Below are 21,528 nucleotides of genomic sequence, written 5' to 3'. Positions count from 1 at the left end.
AGACGCTATCAGTTTGGGGATCCTCCATCACCTTTTTTTTTTTCGTCATGGTCTTCACTCTTCACACTGACAGTCGAAGGAACGTTGGCGATATCAGCGTCCTGCGCTTCCTCCTTCACGTGTGGGGCGTCTGGCCTCTGTCGCTCAGGACGAAGATATTCTTGACTGATGTCTGCAGGACACAAGAAGACAAGAACGTGCTTTGGCAAAGTCAAATTTCATTTTCAACGATGACTTGTGGAAGAGTTTTGCTTCACAGAACAATGTGTTGTGTTCGTCATCATCATCAGAGAAGTGAAGTGATATCATCACCATCTAAGAGTGGAGCTGAGCGGCCATCTGCTTGTGATCCTCCGCAGTAGTCTCCGTCGCCTTCTTCGCTCTTCACAATGACAGTCAATGGAAACGTGGTGATATCCTCCTTTTCCTCTTCAACATGAGGGGACTCGAGCTCCTGATGCTCACGGCGAAGATCCTCTTCGCTGACGTCCGCAGGACACAAGAGGAGTGGCGTCGAGAGGTTTCCACTTCCTGTCACGCAGCAAAGCGGCTTCTGCTAGCCATGGTGAGGATTACAGTACGGACTTTGAAAGCTTGGGACACCCGCTGGGGAGATTTCAGTCCAAAAACACAGCTGTGGAATCAGAGGGAACAGCAATTTGAGGGTTTGAGGTGGTGATATAAATGTAGCGCTATGGCGCAGAAGTAATAGATGTGTCTGAAAATAAGCAGAGGACAGGATGTTGATGGAAAAGTACAGAGAAGGTCAGAAGGAGCTACATTGTGTCTTTGGAGATCTGGAGAAAGCCTATGACAGAGTACCCGGAGAGGAACTGTGGTACTGTATGCGGGGGTCCGGAGTGGCAGGCAAGTATGTTCGAATGGTACAGGACATGTACGAGGGCAGCAGAACAGCGGTGAGGTGTGCTGGGAGGTGTGACAGACGAATTGAAGGTGGAGGTGGGACTGCATCAGGGATCCGCCCCTGAGCCCCTTCCTGTTTGCAGTGGTGATGCAGATGAGGTTAGACTGGAATCCCCGTGGACCGTGATGTTTGCAGATGACATTGTGACCTGCGGGTGGGTTAGAAAGGTGGAGGCATGCGCTGGAAAGCAGAGGAATGCAGATTAGCCGAAGTAAAACCGAATATATGTGCATGAAGGAGAGGGGTGGTGGGGGAAGAGTGAGAAATGTGAAAACATACTAAGAAATACACCCAAAAAATAAGAGAAACGGGGAAAAAAACGGTCAGAAGGTAAAAGATCAAAATATATCCAATTAGGAGAAGACATATCTGAAACAGAACTCTTGTGAAATGAGCAAAAGAGCTTAATACATTTGAATAAAACACTTGGAATGGTCAACCATTCACTACCAAGCAACACAAAATAGTTCCCTGGCTGTGCGATTTGATTTGAAATGGGTGAGACCATGAAAATCAAGCATCTCTTTTTGTTTTTTTACGACGAGAAGAAGAGAGAAGAGAAATAACGACTTGATTGCGTCTCGTTCGCAACGTCGTTCGTGCTCTGAATGGGGCACTGTTGCAATTCACGCGGAACTTCGCGGCAAATGTGGAAGGAGTTGAAAATAACGACGTGTGACGTCACAGCGCCCCGCTGTTCAATATCACGAACGACGGTTCCATTTTTAGAAAATGCCCACAAAAGAAGACATTGTTCCACGTTCGTCAAGATCGAATCAAATCTTCCGAGTTCCGCTGTCACGTGACAACACGCCCCGTCCAAAGACCCGCATGCGCCCCCGCCTCCTATTGATTAGTTAATGTCTCGATTTGTTGTCGAAAATCCGCGCGCGCAGTGACGTCGTTAATTGCACAAGCTGGTGCGAGACATCGCGACAACTTCCGCTTCAGCTTTACGGCAGTGCCGTACGTGAGCACGCGCGAACGCGTCGCTTCGTTGCATCTTTCTCCCCGAATCAGTACTTGAACGCAACGCTCAGAAGCCTCGACACCGGACGTCCACGACTACTTGCTTGCCGGGGAAAAAGCAAGCACTTGTTAAATCTTCGCGTGCGGACGTTCAAGCTTCTCAAGCGAGCGGAAGTTTAGCTTAGCTCAGTTTAGCTTAGCTTAGCTTGCTCGAAGCCAACAAAGTGACGCCGTTGTAAGCGACGCGTCGCTCAGCAGACAGAAATGTGTGAAAAAAGCGTGAAGGACGAAGAGTGCGCGGATGAAATTTGTCGGACGAAAGTGAGCGAACGGCAACGACTGGGCGCCGATTGCAAGCTGCAACCGCCAAACTCGTCACACGCAGCAGGTTGGGTCACGTGTTACTCTTGTTTCCGTCCCTATTGGCACAGATAAGTCACGTATGTGCAACTGTTCACCGAAACACTCTTCCAAATTGGGATACAAGCGCCGAACTCAGAGCAAATAGTCCTTAGGCGCTCTTGAAAAATGTGGACCGTGTATCTTTATTGTTATAAGTCTCATTGTAAGAAATATTACAAAGTGTGAAGGTTTCTTATATGCATGTCAGTAGTGTAGATTTAGGCTCACGGTATGGGTTGAAATATGAATTTGAATTTCTGCACTTGAGCAGTTGCATTCAAAAACTGAATTGGGAAAACATCCGTTGAATTTGGATTGTTTCGTTTGAAACGCTGCATTTAAAAGCCGCACAGTATGGTTTGAAATGGAACGTATTCGTTCGGAACTGAAGTCCAATAAACTTGAAAGTGAATGTACGAATTCTTTTTTTTATCCGCAATGAAAATTCAAATGATACATTTCCACATTTAGCTTGATCATTTCAGATTCAGTTCGACAAATTCAATTTCAAAATGGCTGTGACAGACAATTATTTATTCTGCGTGTTGCTTTTGCCGAACGTGTCCGCATGCGCCGCCCGCGGGCGGCAACAGGTGGTGCAGCGAGCACTTGCCTGCTGACTATCCCATAAAAAGGTCAGCCGGTGCTAAAGAAAGAAAAGTTGATACCGACGGTAGCGTCCAAGGTGAAGCCGTGTGCTTAGTTTGTGGAACACTGGTAGCTGTGTTCGAGGACTACAATCTGAATTGCCACATCATCATCAGACATGAGGAACAAATACAAAAGTTTGACCGACGGCGAGCCCTCAAAGGAGTCGGAGTCTCTGCTAGCAAAGCTGCAAACATTGATACGTACCCTCGCGTTGCGCAAAGACTCTCCGTGCTTGACGTTTTGCATCCGAAATGTAGATTTTGTGGATCGTTTGCTGAAGTACGAGAGCGGCTCCAACTACCGAAGACAAATTCCACTGATGAAAGCTATCGTAAATAGTGCCAAACACGTGTAATGATGATGCACATCATCAAAGTCACAACTTGAGCAAAGCCTGCCATGTGTTTATTGTCTTTTTGTCCTCTGCAGATCTTGGTCCTGAGCGGCAGGAGCCAAAGCCCCCCCACATCAAAGAGGAAGATGCGCAAGAGCTGCCCCACGTGAAAGAGCACGAGGATGAAATCACAAAGTTTCCATCGCCTGCTGTCACTGTGAAGAGCGAAGAGGTTAACGGAGCCCGCTGCGCCGGACCCCAAGTCGACGGCCTCTTAGCTCCGCTCTCGGATAGTGACGACATAACGTCGCACTCTTCTGACAATGATGCGGATGAACATTCTACAGGTGATACGACATGCCACACTGACAGCAAACGTGCGAGATGTTCTCACTGCGACAAAACCTTTCATAGCAAGTGATTGTTGAAAGCACACGCGCCGGAGAAAACCCTTTTTTGCCGGCTCGGCTTGCGGTGAAAGATTTTCTTGAAAGAAAATTATAAAGCATACAAGAATGCGCACTGAAGAAGACATTTGGCCTGCTCAATTTGTGGTAAACATTTCCACTCAGAAGGCAGATTGAAGAACACACACTGGTGAGAAACCTTTTGCTTTTCACACATTAGAAAGACAGAGTCAATTGACAGAGAACACTTTGTTGACAGAAAGACATTGGCAAAAAAAACACAGTGATCTGGTAATGCCGGTACAAATTATTTATTTTTTGGACAAATTGGGCAAAAACATGCAGTTCAAATGATAATAATATTGCAATAGTCCGGTGCAATGAACATTGTGCAAAGGGCGCCGAGACGTCAAGGAGTGCAGGCGGTTTAAAGTGACGAGGAGCGCGATCATCTGGGACAATGTCGATTGTGCAAATGGTGCAGATACTCCTCAGTCAGTGCGCAAGTGGTGCAGATGACGAAAATGACCAAAACCGTGTCGAGCCCGCCTCATCGCTGAGTTGTGGGCGGGGACCTGGACAATGTGGGCGGGGACCTTCTTCAATAGAGTCACCTGGTGATGACCTCATACCACACGTAGAAAGTGAAAAGACTATTAGCACATCATAAATAGCGCGCTGATAAAGTCGGCAGGTGTTTCCACCAACTACACTGAACAAAAATCGAAATGCAACACTTTTGTCTTTGCTCCCATTTTCCGCAAGCTGGACTTCAAGATCAAAAATTGTTTCTACATACACAAAAGGCAATTTGCCTCAAATATTGTTCACAAATCGAGTCTAAATCTGTGTTAGTGAGCATTTCTCCTTTGTCGATATAATCCATCCCACCTCACAGGTGTGGCGGCATGATTATTGCACAGGTGTGCCTTAGGCTGGCCACAATAAAAGGCCACTCTGAAACGTGCAGTTGTGCTTTATTGTGGGGGTCAGAAAACCAGTCAGTATCTGGCGTGACCACAATTTGCCTCACGCAGCGCAACACATCTCCTCCGCGTAGTTAGTTGATCAGGTTGTCGAAAAACGGGAGCAAAAACCAAAGTGTTGTGTTTCTGTTTTTGTTCAGCGTATGTCATTGTGCAATGTGTCAGCTCCCTCCGCAGTGTCCCGAGTTCCGGGGGCCGAGCAGAATGAAGACGACGCGGGGGTCGGCGGAAGCGGCGAGGTGACGGCGGACGGCAGCGGGGATGTAACCGACCGGCGGCCGGCCGGCCGAAGACGAGTTAGACGGCGGGGGAACTGGCGGCGGGTGAACGCTCCGTTCCTGGATCTCCAGCGAGGTGGGTTTGAGATGCTGGAGCAGGAGCTCGGCACACTCAATACCCACCTCCGGAGCCTCCAGAGCGACGTTCTCCCGCTGCTTACGTCCATCAACGGCACCCTCCAACAGATCGCTGATGCCGCAGAGCAGCTGGCTCCGCGGCCGGCGCAGAACCCGGTCCAGCCCAGGCGGTCTCTGCGAAGAAGACGGGGGCAGAGAGTGGCGAGTGGAAAAGCGGGCGGGGGGAGTCGTGGAACTAATTGCTGATGAATAAACACAATTACTTTTGTCCTCACGTGTTGACGCCGCGTTCATGAAACCGGATTCCAGATTCTAAAGATGGAAGTAGCGCCCCAACCGCCTTCACTTTTACAGCCACCGGGAGAGCGAAGGGAAGCTGTGTGGTGCACGGGGTCATTGGTCACTATGCGACAGATGAGTTGCGTCGCATCCCTGGCCACGTGCGGCCCAGTTCTGTGACAGTTAAAGAGAACCGATGAAGCGAGTGGCATAATTAAACGTATGACGCTCAGACAATTTTTCTCTTGCCCGCAGCTTTTATATCACAGCGTCATGCAAATCTGTCACTCGTGTCCACTCTTGCCAACCCAATCAAGCCAATATTCACCTGCTCGCCCACGTCGCGGCGAGAAAAAAGGGGAAATCATTTCGATGAACCCGTATTTTATGTTTTATTAAATCGTGATGCATTCTGCTACTCAGACCGGGAGCCGTCCAATTCAGGGGTTTGGAAAGTACCCGACACTTTATTGAACTCATTCACTGCCAGCCTCCCCAGTTAACATGGATGTTTGACTTCTGAAGCCGTCAATGGCAATGAACACACGTAATAATGTGCCCCGCCGAGCATTGACAATATCAAGACTCACACATATTTGTTCATGTAGCCAATTGTCCTGAGATAGGTTCATTAAATATATTTTCTTCATTTTATTTAGGTTCATTAAATATATTTTCTTCATTTTATTTATTTTGTATTCATCTCTCATTGCGTAATTGGTTGGTTGAATATAAACGAAACTGAATACACTTTTGACGTTGTTTTGTCTATTTGAATCAATCATTGTTTAATTATTTAGAATTCGGCCCTAAATAATTGGGAATGAGTAGTTTTTGTTAAAAAAAAAAATATTTGATCTTAAATATTAAAGTGGGCAAACTATCCAAAAAAAAAATCAAAAATAAAAAGAATTTGAGAACGGGGCAAATGCTTTTTTTCCACAGCACTGTACTGTGTCACCCCATTTACTTCACATTTGCTTATTTTAGGCTTCATATCTTTTTCCACATAGTTCCTCATTCTTACAGATGAGCATTAACTTTCAATCTCTCAATAGTTTTGCTTCTAGAATTTCTCCGAATTACCTACAATATAGTCCACTATAGAAATATCCCTGTGATTCAGAAGTCGGCAATGAGTCGACGATTCCCAACGTAGCCTCAGGTTCTCCGGTTTATTTTGGAACTTTATTGACAGCTGCTCTTCTCACTAGCGCACTTGTGTTTCTTCAGCTGATACTTTCGAAAGAATTTTTTTTCACATACACTGCAACTGAATGGTTTCTCTCCAGCGTGCGTTCTTGTGTGCGTTGTTAAATTTGTCTTTCTGTTAAACATTTTCCCACAAACTGAGCAAGCAAAAGGTTTCTCACCAGTGTGTGTTCTTGTGTGTCTTGTTAAATTTTTCTTCACAGTGAATCTTTTACCACAAATTGAGCAGGAAAATGGTTTCTCATCAGTGTGTGTTCTTGCATGTATTCTTAAATCTCCATTCTGAGTAAATCGTCGACCACAAATTGAGCAAGTAAAAGGTTTCTCTCCATCATGTGTTCTTGTGTGCCTGATCAGATTTGCCTTAATAGAAAATCTTTGACCACAAGCTGCGCAGGTAAATGGTTTATCTCCAGTGTGTGTTCTTGTGTGATTTGTCAAATGTATTTTTCGAGAGAATCTTTGACCGCAAACTGAGCAAACATAAGGTTTCTCTCCAGTATGCGTTCTTGTATGTGCTTTCAACAATGATTTTTTGTCAAATGTTTTGTCACAGTGAGAACACTGGATGAATTTGTTGTCAGTGTCGCATATATCATCTTTCGAGTGTTGTTCATCATCATAATCATCACCATTATCATCATCATCATCATCTTCGTCAGAAGAGTGTGACGTTATGTTGTCACTATCTGAGAGTGGAGCCAAGAGGTTGTCCGATTGGCTTCCTCTGTGGTGGTCTTCATCATCATCTTCACGCTTTAGAAGGACACCAGTCAATGGAAACTTGGTGATTTCGTCCTCCTGCTCTTCGTCTTTAATGTGATGGGGCTCCAGCACCTCTTCTTTAATGGAAGGAGGCTGTAGTGTCTCCTCTTCCTCTTTGATGTGGAGGGACTCTGGCGCCTGCTGCTCAGGACGAAGATCTTCACAGACATCTGCAGGACACAAGAAGAAACACTCACATGGTTTGGTAAAGTCAAGCTTTGCGCAGTCAAATCTCATGTTGTGACTTAGATGTTGTGTAATATTGTATGGACACGTTTTTGGCAATGTTTACAATTGTATTTATTGTATTTATGAAATTCTGATGCTAAAGCAGTCAATTTTGAATAATCTTCTTTTCCTTTGGGCTCGTCCCTGTAGGGGTCGCCACAGCGCGTCCTCCTTTTCCACGTAACCCTATCTCCTGCATCCTCCTCTCCAGCACCAACTGCCCTCATGTCTTCCCTCACGCCATCCGTCGACCTACTCTTTGCTCTTCCTCTCGCTCTCTCGCCTGGCAGCTCCACCCTCCTCCTCATCCTTCTACCAATATACTCACCTAGTTCTCCTCTGGACGTGTCCAAACCATCCAAGTCTGCTCTCTCTAACTTTTGTCTCCAAAACATCGAACCTCGGCTGTCCCTCTGATGAGCTTGTTTCTCTTCCTATCCCACCTGGTCACTCCGAGAGCGAACCTCAACATCTTCGTTTCCGCCACCTCCTTCCTGTTGTCTCTTCAGTGCCACTGTCTCTAATCCGTCTGTCACGGCCGGCCTCACCACCGTCTTCTAAGCTTTGCCCTTCATCCGAGCAGAGACACTTCTGTCACACAACACACCTGACACCTTCCTCCACCCGTTCCGACCTGCTTGGACCCGTTTCTCCAAACCTCCACAGCACACTCTCCCCTCCCACTACCTTACAATCGGTAACCTCCTTCAGATGACATCGTCTGCACAAGATGTAATCCACCTGCGCTCTTGTAGGTCACCCTATGTTCCTGCCTCTTCTGGAAAAAAAGTGTTCACTCCAGCCATTTCCTTCCTTTTTGCAAAGTCTACCACCATCGGTCCCTCCGAGTTCCTTTCCTGGATGCCGTACTTCCCCATCACTTCTTCATCGCCCCATGTTTCCTTCACCAACATGTCCATGACAATCTGCACCAATCACGACTCTCTCTCTCTCTGTGTGGGATGCTCAGAACTACTTCGTCTCGCTCCTTCCAGAATTTCTCTTTCCCCTCTCGGTCGCATCCTACCTGAGGGGCATCGCCGCGAATCGCATGACACATAACACCCTCAAGTTCAAGTTTCAGCCTCATCACTCGATCTGGTACTCTTTTCACCTCCAAGACATTCTTAGCCAACTCCATCCATCCATTTTCTCCCGCTTATCCGAGGTCGGGTCGCGGGGGCAGTAGCTTTAGCAGGGACGCCCAGACTTCCCTCTCCCCAGCCACTTCATCCATCTCTCCCGGGGGGATCCCGAGGCGTTCCCAGGCCAGCCGAAGGATGTAGCCTCTCCAGCGTGTCCTGGGTCGTCCCCTGGATCTCCTCCCGGTGGGACGTGCCCGGATCACCTCACCGGGGAGGCGTCCGGGAGGCATCCGAATCAAATGCCCCAGCCACCTCATCTGGCTCCTCTAGATGTGAAGGAGCAACGGCTCGACTCTGAGCTCCTCCCGGATGACCGAGCTTCTAAGGGAGAGCCCGGACACCCTGCGGAGGAAACTCATTTCGGCCGCTCGTATCCGGGATCTTGTTCTTTCGGTCACGACCCACAGCTCGTGACCATAGGTGAGGGTAGGAACGTAGATCGAACGGTACATCAACTCTTCTTTTCAAATAACCCCTCCTCAATTTCTCTTCCCATCTCCACCACGGTCAAATAATTTCAACTCTGCCGCTAAACTTCTAGCCTTACTGCCTTTCCACCTGCTCTCCTGGACACAAAATATATCAACCTTTCTCCTTATCATCATGTCAACCAACTCCTGATATTTTCCCGTCATAGTCCCTACATTCAAAGTCCCCACATACAGTTCTAGGCTCTGTGCTTTCCTCTTCTCCTTCCTCTTCGAGCCACAGTCGCTGAATTTCCACCGGCGCCCTGCAGGTTAACGGTGCCCGACGTTGTTAACCCGGGCCACGACCGATCCGGTATGGAATTCTTTGGATGAACGCTCCTATTTGTTTGGCAAAGTTTGAAGCCCTTGATGCCCTTCCTGACGCAACCCTCTGCATTTATCCGGGCACTGGCTTGTGCCCCCCATAGGGCTGCATTTATTTTGAATAATAATAATAATTATAATAAATATTCTTTTTAAGAACATAAGATGCGGTGAGGGATGCCTTCAAGCTATTGGGTTTTTTTGGGCCAGTGAGACTGCGGAGTTAAAAAAAAAAAAATAATAATAATAATAATAAACTACGCAGGTTACCCACCTCTCTAGCAGCCGTAAGAACTTGCATCCTGAAAGTATTATTTGACGACACATCACCAGCACATTTGGACAACACGAGCGTGAAACTAAAAACTCGCTAAAAACTCATCTACATATTTGAATTTGAATGTATTTAAGGATTAAACCCTTGAGATGCAAGCATCTCGTTTTCGATGGGGTCCCAAAAAAAACAAAGACACAACATGGGCAACAAAAACAGAGTTACAGAACAAACAATGAATCTTTTGAAACCTTTTGAATCCGTCTCAATTTGGCACGCGTTTGTGAAAGCGCTTTGTAACTGTGTGTGTTTTCGTGTGTTTTCATGTTTTTCTACTCCAAAGTGGTTTTTTGTTGTTGTTGTTGTTGTTTATTTAAAAAAAAAAAAAAAAAACGTAACAAAGAGTTGTGGTAAATGGTGTTTAACTTTAATTGGGGGGGAATAAAGTTGTCATACAGATAGATTTTTTTAAAATGGAAACAATGATGTAATCGTCAGTGATTATGATGTCAAATATATATATATATATATATATATATATATATATATACTGAATTGATTTAGTCGTTACTAATGAAATGAGAGTAGGACGTGAACAAACAAACCTGCTGCGTGGGACCCGATTTGTTGTCGCTCGTTCTCCTCTTTGCCCCCACAAAGTTCCCCCTTGCACTTTGCCGTCGTTCTTGCGCACATTCTCGCGCATTCTCGCGCGATGACCCCCGACACGTGATGTCCGCTGAGCCAAAGGGCCTCTCGCTTCTTTGTTAGCGGCTAACCAGCTAAGCTAGGCTAAGATAAGCTAAGCTAAACTCACGCGACAAGCGTCGAGTGAGCACCGAGACGAGTTCACCCGGACAAGAAATTGGAACAAATGTTGTTTTTAGTGCAGTTAAGAGGAGATGGACGTACTGCGTCGACGCTTCGCCTAAGTACAAATTCGGAAAAAATGATCGAGGGAAGCTCGTGTGCTTGCTAAACCGCAACAGCGTCACACTGCAAAACACGTCGTACGGCAACACCACTTGGACACATTTTATAATTTGCTAGTTTGTTGTCCTTTGTTTTTGTTGTTTGTTTGTTTTTACGGCGGTTTTCTCATAATTTATAGGAACTTACCGCCACCACATGCTTCAATTGTTGGTTTTCATCAATAAAGAAAATATTCTCTTTATTCTGTCGCTCTCAAATCTTTACCCATCACAACTGATTCCGTTGTTGTTGCTCCCGTTTTACAATGAGAATAATTTAATCTCATTCAAATGTGTTAATTCATAATTGTTTTTGCAGTTTCTCAAAATGTTCCCGAATCGTTCCTTTCATTTTAAGACACCTTTATCTATCGTGATCTATTTGTTCCACATGTAATAAGTTGCTTATTTCTTTATTTATAGATATCAGAATCCTCTTTATTTGCCAAGTATGTCTCAAAAACACACAAGGAATTTGTCTCCGGTCGTTGGAGCCGCTCGAGGACGACAACCGTCTGGTCAATTGACAGAGAACACTTTGGAAACATAAAGACATTGAGAGAGAAAAAAAAAACAGTCACTGAGCAATAAAAGGTTGCGAGTAATCTGGTGATGCCGGTACAAATGTATTTAGTTCTTTATTTTGTTAAAATCGCGCAAAAAAGATGCAGAGTCCTCTCGTACTCAGAGCAGTTTGAATGGCCAATACTGGCCACTCATGCCAGAGTAGCATCTGCTCCATTTGCACACTGATTGAGGAGTATCTGCACCATTTGCACAATCGACATTGTCCCAGACGATCGCACTACTCCCTTGAAGTCTCGGCGCCCTTTGCACAACGGTCACTGCGCCGGACTATTGCTATTGCTGCGTCGGCCGCACCGCAGCTCCGCTTCCTGTCGATATGCAGACTCGTCACCGTCCTCGATGAGGCCGACGACTTTTTCACTGTTTTCACTGTCGGCTTTGCGCATTTAAGTTCTTGCCTGTACGTCGGTGTGAAGTGAATTAAGCAGTGATCGGACGAGCCCAGTGCTGCACGAAGTTTGGCACGGTACGCGTTTTTTAGCGTCGTATAGCAGTGTTCCAAAACGTTATTTTCCCTGGTCGGACAGTCGATGTGCTGCTTGTACATATAGTATATCGTATTTTTTACAACATTATCACATTACCGGTAACCTTTGACGACTCAGTAACTCAGGTACGGAAAGTATTCAGACCCCCTTAAATTTTTCACTCCTTATTATATTGCAGCCATTTGCTAAAATCATTTAAGTTCGTTTTTCCCTCATACACATATTGACAGAACTAAACGGAATTGTTGAAATTCTTACAGATTTATGAAAGAAGAAAAACTGAAAGGTCACACAGCCAGAAGTATTCAGACCCTTTGCTCTGACACTCGTATATTGAACTCGGGCGCCGTCCATTTCTTCTGATCATCCTGGAGATGGTTCTCCACCTTCATCGGAGTCCAGCTGCGCTTGATTATTCTGATTGGACTTGATGAGGAAAGCCACACCCCTGTCCATATAAGACCTTATACCATTTAACCCTGACCCTCTCAGAGCAAATGAGAATCATGAGGTCAAAGGAACTGCCTGAAGAGCTCAGAGACAGAATTGTGGCATGGCACGGATCTGGTCAAGGTTACACAACAATTTCTGCTGCACTTAAGGTTCCTAAGAGCACAGTGGCCTCCATAATCCTGAAATGGAAGCCGTTTGGGACGACTAGAACCCTTCCTAGAGCTGGCCGTCCGGCCAAACTGAGCAACTTGGGGAGAAGAGCCTCGGTGAGAGAGGTCAAGAAGAACCCAAAGATCACTGTGGCTGAGCTCCAGAGATGGAGCCGGGAGATGGGAGAAAGTTCGAGAAAGTCAACCATCACTGCGGCAACTCCGCCAGTCGGGGCTTTTTGGCAGAGCGGCCCGACGGAAGCCTCTCCTCAGTGCAAGGCGCACGAAAGCCCGCATGGAGTTGGCTAAAAAAAAAAAAAAAAAAAAAGACACCTGAAGGACTCCAAGATGGTGAGAAATAAGATTCTCTGGTCCGATGAGCCCAAGATACAACTTTTTGGCCTTAATTCTAAGTGGCATGTGTGGAGAAAACCAGGCACTGCTCATCACCTGTCCAATACAGACCCAACAGCATCACGCTGTGGCGGTGTTTTTCAGCTGCAGGGACAGGACGACCGGTTGCCATCGAAGGAAAGATGAATGCGGCCAAGTACAGGGGTATCCTGGACCAAAACCTTCTCCAGAGCGCTCAGGACCTCAGACTGGGCCCAAGGTTCACCTTCAAAAAAGACAATGACCCTAAGCACGCAGCTAAAATAACCAAGGAGTGGCTTCAGAACAACTCCGTGACTGTTCTTGAATGGCGCAGCCAGAGCCCTGACTTAAACCCAACGGAGCATCTCCGGAAAGACCTGAAAATGGCGGCCCACCGACCAACGTTCACCATCCAACCTGCAGAACTGGAGCGGGTCTGCAAGGCGGAATGGCAGAGGATCCCCAAATCCAGGTGTGAAAAACTTTTTGCATCATTCCCAGAAAGACTCACGGCTGTATTAGCTCAAGAGGGCACTTCTCCTAAATACTCAGCAAAGGCGGGATCCAGACGGCCGACCGGGAACCCCGCCGCCTCCTCACCCGGCCTCGGCGACGGTGGCGGCCTTTCCATTGTTCTTCATTCTAAAACACGATCAGCAACCTTCTCTCCTAACTTTCGCATTCAGAATTACTCCAAGTGTAGTCAACGATATAGTCCACGATATAAAATCCCGATAGTGATTTGGGAATAGGAAATGAGTCAATGATTCCCAACGCAGCCTCTGTGTCTTCAGTTTATTGCGCATATTTATTGACCCCGGCACACTTGTGTCGTTCAAGATGATGCTTCTGGAAAAAACTTTTATCACACACGCCGCAACTGAATGGTTTCTCTCCAGCGTGTGTTCTTGTGTGCGTTTTTAAATTCGGCTTTTGAGTAAAAATTTTCCCACATATCGAGCAAGCAAAAGGTTTCTCGCCGGTGTGTATTCTCGTGTGTATTGTTAAATTTTTCTTCATCGTGAATCGTTTACCACAAACGGAGCAGGGAAAAGGTTTCTCGCCGGTGTGTGTTCTGGTGTGTCTTGTTAAATCTACCTTCTGAGTGAATCTTCTGCCACATATGGAGCAAGCAAATGGTTTATCTCCAGTGTGTGTTTTTGCGTGTCTTGTTAAATGTGTATTTGTTGAGAATCGTTTACCACAAACGGAGCAGGTATAAGGTTTTTCTCCTGTGTGTGTCCTTGTGTGCAATTTTAAGTATTTGCTGGAAGAGAATCTTTTACCACAAAGTGAGCAGGCAAAAGGTTTTTCACCGGTGTGTGTTCTTGTGTGTCTTGTCAAATCTCCCTTCTGAATGAACCTCTTACCACAAACTGAGCAGGTCAAAGTTTTTTCTCCAGTATGGCTTCTTGTGTGTGCTTTCAACAACAACTCGTCGTCAAACGTTTTGTCACATTTGTTGTCAGCGTGACCTTTGGAGTGTTGTTGTTCATCATCATCTTCACCATTAGAAGAGTGTGACGTGATGTCGCCACTATCTGAGAGTGGAGCCGAGAGGCTGTGCGATGGGGGTCCTGCGCAGCGGTCTCCGTCGTCTTCTTCACTCTTCAAAGCGACGCCAGTCAGTGGAGACTTGCCGATGTCACCCTCCTGCTCTTCGTCTTTAATGTGCGGCGTCGCCGCTTCCTGCTTCTCAGGGCGAAGATCTTCCTCACCGACGTCTGCGGGACACAAGAAGACAAACACGTTTGCTCCGTCAAGTCTCATTCTGATGTTTTGTATTATTGTGTCGACACGTTTTGGCAATGTTTATGGTATCATTTATTGATCCCCAGAGGTGAAATTCAGGTGTTACCGCAATCAATTTTGAAGAATATTAATCATAATAATAATGACAACGCTCCTTTTTTACTAAAACCGAGATACAGTGACGTCGGCACCGGGGGATATCGTCACCAATAAGCTAACAGGGTTAGCTGGCAGGCAAAGCTCGGCCCCCTCGTATTATTTTATATTTTCCACGTCAAAAACTTTGACGCGATTTGAAAAAAATAACTGTGCTTTTGTTCCTGTCTCCTTTTTTTATCAATACATACATACTACAATACATAAAAGATTTTGAGTGCTTACAGGGCTGGGTGCTGGAAATATGTGATGATCTTCCAGTCAATCTTACATGGCCACATTTTCAATCATGTTACCCAGGCAACCGATGTTGTTCTGATCAACATCGGGTACCATCGCCATTGCGGTGCTGATTCGATGTTTTTTTTTTTTTTTTTTTTTTTTTTTTTATGTTATCACTGAGAAATTTGCCAGATGATCAACATTTATTGAATGTCCTCATGCTGTCTGTAATGACATCTTTCTCTAGGCCACGCCCTTAAAAAGATACACTTCCAAAACCTGAACACAACAGCACTTCTTCAGTTTGACTTTGTGAAACTAGTTTAACTTATCATGTTTTTTTTTTTTTTTTTCAAGGGCTGGAATTTCATTTGAATTGATACCAATATGAAACAATTAGATTCAATGAAAAAGGTATTCGTGTAAATGTATGCGATTAAAAAAAATTATAAAAAAAAAAAAAATACGAAATGAACACTGAGATATTGTTAAAAAAAAAAAAAAAAAAAAAAAAAAACGGAAGTTTCCAAACAAGTGAGAGTAGGACTTGAACAAACCCGTTCTGTTCAGTTGTTGTCGCTCCTTCTCCTCTTTTTCCCCACAAAGTTCCTCCTTCCATTCTTCTTCTTTCACGCGTTTCGCAGACATGTTCGCTCCCCAACTTGCGATGTTAAATAAATGAATAAATTAAAAATAATAAAAATAATAATAATAAAGCGGTCTCTTCTTCGTTCGCGGCTAGCGAGCGAAGATGCTAACGGGCACCAAAACACGCAAAAGGAAACAAATCGTGTTTCAATCCGCTGAAGTGGAAATGGACGCACTGCGTCGACTATCCGTTACGGTCAAGGACTTATTCGGAAAGATAGATTTGGTGACGCTCGTGTGGTTGCGTCAAGCGTAAAAAAATCTAAAAGCAAAATAAACGAGTAGCGCTGCAAAAGAAGGAGTACGGCAAAGTCACTTGGACAAAAATCTTCTTGTTATTTGTTTCGCTTCTTGTCTTCTTCTTCTTCTTCTTGTCTTCTTCTTCTTCGGTTTGCTCACTACTGCTAACTCATCTGTAAATATGATTGCAATGGTTTACAATCCAAATGTTTGTTTTCCCCAAATAAAACTTCAACTAAAACTAAAAGAAATTCGTACATTACTCGTCTTCGATTAGCCTTCGCTCTCACTCGCTCATATTTTTAAACTTCACAATGACCAAATAAGGGCAACAGATCCAGTCAGGAAGTTTATTTATTGTCGCGATTATTATTATACGCCATACCAGTAGGAGGCGAGAATGCTCCAAAAAACGGTATTTGCCAAGAAGAAGAAGAATCTGCGAACAAAGAGACGCGTTTTGCTAGCAACGCATCGCCCAGCAGAGCTCGCGTGTGGCTGTAGAATTGCGAATCGGGCCCAAAAAAAATGTGCAAAGTCGAAATGATCCGAGCGCTGCTGCACGCGCGGCTGAGCGCGGCCGTCGAGGAAATCTGCGCGCTGTTGCGGACAACGATGGCGCAGTACGAGGAGCAACTTTGTCGCGCAAAAGAGGAGAACGACAGACAACGTCGGCAACTGGACGCCGTTCGCGGGGTTCGGGATCGACCGCGAACAGCAGGTTCGGACACTTCTGACTCGCCGATCTTGACGAACTCCTTCCTTTGTGGAACAATGTCTGCGGTCAATTTTATTTCATGCAATTCGAGGGCATCGAAGTCCAACATCCGGGCACTACATGACGTCACATAAATGCGACTCTTTTTTTTTTTTACACTCAAGATTACAAACACTCAAAGAGGACAATACAGTTAGTTTATTTATTCTTAATTTTTTTTTTAAATGGTGATTCTTGTAAGAGAAGAAAACAGAGACCCGAGTATGATAATAAATAAAGTGCATTTAAATCACAAAACCTTTCAAGCACTTTGAGTGGACTGGACAAGTGAAAACATAATATAAACATGAGACTTGACTAAGCTTGTGCGTTTTTCGTCTTGTGTCCCGCAGGCAACAGTCGAGGTGTTCATGTTGAGGATCAGGAGCCAGAATGCAGCCGGCGCATTAAAGAAGAGGCGCAGGAGGATGAAATCACCCCGTTGCCTTTGGCTGGTGTGATGCTGAAGAGCGAAGATGATGAGGGAGAGCACAGCGGAGGGCCCCGACGGCGAGGCCTCTTGGCTCCGCTCTCGGACAGCGACGACGTGACGTCGCGCTCTCCCGATAATGACGACGGGGAACGCCCCAAAAAGGAGGCGTCGAGTCAGACCGGCAAAAAACGAGTCAAATGCGCTCAGTGCGACAAAACATTCGACAGGAAGTCGTTGTTGATAAGACACACAAGAACGCACACGGGAGAAAAACCTTTCGCTTGCTCAGTTTGCGGCAAAAGATTCTCGATGACGGGAAATTTAACAATGCACACAAAAACGCACACGGGAGAAAAACCTTTTGCCTGCTCAGTTTGCGGGAAAGGCTTCATTCGGAGGCGCTCTCTGACAACACACGCGCGAACGCACACCGGGGAGAAACCGTTCAGCTGCAGCGTGTGCCATAAAAGATTCAATGATCAGAGTTGGGTGAAGAGGCACAAGTGCGCTCGTGAGAAGAGCAGCGGTCAGGGAAGCCGTGGAGGAAACTGAGGAAACATCACCACGGTGGAATCTCACGTTTTTTACGAATGACGCGCCACTTTGGGTTTGCGGCTCGTCGACGGAAACAATGTCTGATGCGAAACCGTATCTTTGTTTGCTTTTGATTTGTTTTCCTCTTATCGGTTGTGTTTTTACTATTTTCTTAACGCCGATGACGTTGTGTCTGCACAATACAATGACAATAAAGGCTTTCTTTTCTATTTATGTTCAATCTTTATGTACTACAGATGCTTGATTGGCGTCACAAAATGATTCTTCCTCGGTGAGTACAGCATTGATGCGGTATGTCCATACGGAACTAAACTTAAACTAAAGGTTCACCTCTTTATGAACAAGTGTGTGAGGAAATAGTCGAACAGTTTAAAAACAATGTTCCTCAACGTACAATTACAAGGAATTGAGGGATTTCATCATCTACGGTCCAGAATATCATCAAAAGGTTCCGAGAATCTGGAGAAATCACTGCACGGAAGCGGCGAGGCCGAAAACCGACATTGAACGCCCATGACCTTCGATCCCTCAGGCGGCACTGCATCAAAAACCGACATCGATGTCTAAAGGATATCACCGCGTGGCCTCAGGAACACTTTAGAAAACCAATGTCAGTAAATACAGTCGGGCGCTACATCCGGAAATGCCACTTGAAACTCTACTATGCAAAGCCAAAGCCGTTTATCGACAACACCCAGAAACCCCGCCGGCTTCTCTGGGCCCAAGCTCCTCTAAGATGGACCGACGCAAAGTGGAAAAGTGTTCTGTGGTCCGACGAGTCCACATTTGAAATTGTTTTTGGAAATCGTGGACGTGGTGTCCTCCGGGCCAAAGAGGAAAAGAACCTTCCAGACTGTTATGGACACAAAGTTCAAAAGCCAGCATCTGTGATTGTGTGGGGATGTGTTAGTGCCAATGGCATGGGTAACTTACACATCTGTGAAGGCACCATTCATGCTGAAAGGTACATACAGGTTTTGGAGAAACTTACGCTGCCATCCAAGCGACGTCTTTTTCACGGACGCCCCTGCTTATTTCAGGAAGACAATGCCAAACCACATTCAACAGCGTGGCTTCGTAGTGAAAGAGTGCGGGTACTAGACTGGCCTGCCTCCAGTCCAGACCTGTCTCCCATTGAAAACGTGTGGCGCATTATGAAGCGTAAAATACGACAACGGAGACTCCGGACCGTTGAACGGCTGAAGCTGTACATCGAGCAAGAATCGGAACAAATTCCACCGACAAAGCTTCAACAATTCGTGTCCTCGGTTCCCAAACGTTGATTGAATGTTGTTCAAAGGTGATGTAACATCGTGCTAAACATGACCCTGTCCCAGCTTTTTTGGAACGGGTTGCAGCCAGAAAATTCGAAGTTCCTGATTATTTGCTAAAAACAATCCATCAGTTTGAACATGAAATATCTTGTCTTTGTAGTGGATTCAACTAAATATAGGTTGCACATGATTTGCAAATCATTGTATACTGTTTTCATTTATGTTTAACACAACGTCCCAACTTCATTGGAATTTGGGATTGTATGACCAACATTGAAGTATCAAAAATGTAATATGCTTGAATATAGGAAAATAATCTGCACTTAAGTAATTCAATTTAAAATGAGTGCACACAAAAGTTACATCATTTAACAATTAGACCCCCTGAAGGACACTGCATCAAATAAACACGGAATTGACAAAAGAATAAAACAGATGTTAAAAAAACAATGCATTGTAGTTAAGAGTGGGTAGGCGATGCTGAACAGGTTTTTTTATTAAAAAAAACAAAACAAAAAAACTTTATTGGACATATACGAACAAGACTGGTTGTTACAAAAAAAGATCCAAACCAAAAAACCAAATGGACGAGTTTTGCTCACTATGGTAGCACATTAGCGCCACCCAGTGATCTGTAATGATTACTGCAATGGCTTACAACCCACATTGTTTTCATATTTAAAGGCAGTAAAGACAGAAACACAGATCTTAGATTATACTTCTCTTTGATTAGCCTCTTACATTTTGACACAATAATCGCTTCCATTTCTTCACATGGCTCCATTTTCATGTTTCCCACCACAATCATTTCATTTACGTCACATTTCTTGATTCATAAACATTTCCCGAGTTAGTTGAGAATGTGCTGTCTAATATCAATACCTTTCGCCGCAGCTTTGTTTTTGTGTGTATGTCATATTTGAATAATTGCTCATTTCTTTTCATCATTCTAACATTTCAATTCTTGACCATTTCACTATTTTTTCCTGTTCTTTAGTTGGGTGCAGTTGATCACTTCAGCAACAAAAAATATATAGATATTTTTTTTTTTTTTCCCTTATTCACAATCGTTGTGTTTACTTTGCAGTAGTTCCGTTCTATCCTCTCATGATCTCGCCGATGAGCTTATTTACTTGAACCAGTCTGGAGCGTTCACGTCTGGAATTCCTCTAAGCTTCGTCAACGCATCGTCCCGGACATCAAAATTCCCATCCGGTTGATTTGCGAGTCGGGAGTGAGTCAATGACGACCAAAACAGCATCAGTTTTCTTCACGGTTTATTTTGCCGCCTCACCAGCACACTTGTGTCTTTTCACCTGACACTTTTCATTGAATCGTTTTTCACACACACTGCAACTGAATGGTTTCTCACCAGTGTGTGTTCTTGTGTGTCTTGTCAAATGCTTCTTTTGAGTAAATCTCTGACCACAAATTGAGCAGGCAAAAGGTTTCTCGCCAGTGTGTGTTCTTGTGTGTAATATTAAACGTTCCTTACGAGAGAATCTTTGACCGCAAACTGAGCAGGCAAAAGGTTTCTCACCACTGTGTGTTTTGGTGTGCCTTGTTAAATGTTTCTTTCCAGAAAATCTTTGACCACAAACTAAGCAGGCAAAAGGTTTCTCACCAGTGTGTGTTCTCGTGTGCATTGTTAAACTTGACTTGAAAGAGAATCTTTTACTACAAAGCAAGCAGGCAAAAGGTTTTTCTCCAGTGTGTGTTCTTGTGTGTATGATTAAATCTGCATTCTGAGTGAATCTTTTATCACAAGCTAAGCAGGCAAAAGGTTTTTCCCCGGTGTGTGTTCTCGTGTGTTTTGTTAAATTGATCTTTTTGGTGAATCTTTTACCACAAACTAAGCAGGAAAACGGTTTTTCCCCTGTGTGTGTTCTTGTGTGCATCGTTAAGTTTGCCTTAAAAGAAAATCTTTTACCGCAAACTGAGCAGTCAAAAGGTTTTTCTCCGGTGTGTGTTCTTGTGTGTATTTTTAAATCGACATTCTGAGTGAATCTTTTACCACAAACTACGCAAGAAAAAGGTTTTTCTCCAGTGTGTGTTACTGTGTGTTTTGTTAAAGTTGCCTTTCTTGAGAATCTTTTACCACAAACCGAGCAGGTAAATGGTTTTTCTCCTGTGTGCGTTCTTGTGTGCGTTGTTAAATTGATCTTTTTTGAGAACCTTTTACCACACACTAAGCAGGCAAAAGGTTTTTCTCCGGTGTGTGTTCTTGTGTGTTTTTTTAACGATGACTTGTTGTAAAATGTTTTGTCACAGTGAGAACAGTGGATGCATTTGTTGTCAGTGGGGCACGTCAAATCACCTTTCAAAGGTCGTTGTTCTTCATCATCATCACCATAGTCAGAAGAGTGCGACGTTATGTCGTCGCTATCTGACAGTGGAGCTAAGAGGCTGCGTGATTGAGATCCTCCACAATGGTCCCCATCACCTACTTCACTCTTGACGACGACAGTCAATGGAAACTTGATGATCTCCTCCTCCTCCTCTTCCTCTTTAATGTGAAGAGACTTGGATTGCTCTTCCTTTTTGAGAGGAGGAGGCGGCTCTGGCTCCTCTCCTTTAATGTGGGAAGATTCTGGTTCCCGCCGCTCAGGACAAAGATCTTCTTCCGTGACGTCTGCAGAACCCAAGAAGAAAAACACACACAGTTTGCTCAAGTCAAAGTATCATGCTGTGACGTTTATGTCACGTAATATTGTTACGACGTTTTACTCGTTGCCAGACA

At 44.9% G+C, this 21,528-nt stretch overlaps 5 protein-coding genes across 7 annotated transcripts in view; 2 read left to right on the top strand and 3 right to left on the bottom strand.

Moving 5' to 3' along the window:
* Positions 1-1,767: 1,767 nt before the first annotated feature.
* On the top strand, positions 1,768-6,437 carry LOC133418279 (uncharacterized). The gene is made up of 3 exons (XM_061706812.1): positions 1,768-2,282; positions 3,377-3,628; positions 4,840-6,437. Exons 1-3 carry the CDS (start codon positions 2,159-2,161, stop codon positions 5,274-5,276), a joined length of 813 nt encoding a protein of 270 aa, XP_061562796.1. The 5' UTR covers positions 1,768-2,158; the 3' UTR covers positions 5,277-6,437.
* Positions 3,882-10,714, bottom strand: LOC133418153 (gastrula zinc finger protein XlCGF17.1-like). Of its 3 annotated transcripts, XM_061706595.1 has the most exons (4): positions 10,333-10,714; positions 7,154-7,456; positions 5,294-5,483; positions 3,882-5,204 (listed from the first exon to the last, which is right to left on the bottom strand). In XM_061706595.1, the coding sequence occupies exons 1-3, from the start codon at positions 10,421-10,423 to the stop codon at positions 5,434-5,436; spliced, it is 444 nt and encodes a 147-aa protein (XP_061562579.1). In that variant the 5' UTR covers positions 10,424-10,714; the 3' UTR covers positions 3,882-5,204; positions 5,294-5,433. The 3 variants fall into 3 exon arrangements, with proteins under 3 accessions (XP_061562579.1, XP_061562562.1, XP_061562571.1); XM_061706578.1 differs by having other exon boundaries at positions 5,294-7,456; XM_061706587.1 differs by lacking the exon at positions 3,882-5,204 and having other exon boundaries at positions 5,214-7,456.
* A 2,827-nt stretch (positions 10,715-13,541) lies between these two features.
* On the bottom strand, positions 13,542-15,877 carry LOC133418204 (gastrula zinc finger protein XlCGF17.1-like). The gene is made up of 2 exons (XM_061706666.1): positions 15,439-15,877; positions 13,542-14,475 (listed from the first exon to the last, which is right to left on the bottom strand). Exons 1-2 carry the CDS (start codon positions 15,527-15,529, stop codon positions 13,547-13,549), a joined length of 1,020 nt encoding a protein of 339 aa, XP_061562650.1. The 5' UTR covers positions 15,530-15,877; the 3' UTR covers positions 13,542-13,546.
* Positions 15,878-16,225: 348 nt separating this feature from the next.
* Positions 16,226-17,583, top strand: LOC133418272 (zinc finger protein 500-like). The gene is made up of 2 exons (XM_061706799.1): positions 16,226-16,490; positions 16,880-17,583. Exons 1-2 carry the CDS (start codon positions 16,298-16,300, stop codon positions 17,509-17,511), a joined length of 825 nt encoding a protein of 274 aa, XP_061562783.1. The 5' UTR covers positions 16,226-16,297; the 3' UTR covers positions 17,512-17,583.
* Positions 17,584-19,326: 1,743 nt separating this feature from the next.
* Positions 19,327-21,528, bottom strand: part of LOC133417659 (zinc finger protein OZF-like) — a 29,815-nt gene continuing 27,613 nt past the window's right edge. The window contains exon 2 of the mRNA XM_061705609.1: positions 19,327-21,420. Coding sequence (XP_061561593.1) covers positions 20,066-21,420 — 1,355 coding nt within the window. The 3' untranslated portion in view covers positions 19,327-20,065. The remainder of the gene's footprint in view (positions 21,421-21,528) is intronic.

The sequence above is a fragment of the Phycodurus eques genome, chromosome 2, assembly GCF_024500275.1.
Source record: "Phycodurus eques isolate BA_2022a chromosome 2, UOR_Pequ_1.1, whole genome shotgun sequence".
Lineage (NCBI taxonomy): Eukaryota > Metazoa > Chordata > Actinopteri > Syngnathiformes > Syngnathidae > Phycodurus > Phycodurus eques.
The sequence above is the reverse complement of the archived record's forward strand: the minus strand, read 5'-3'. Positions and strand labels throughout refer to the sequence as shown.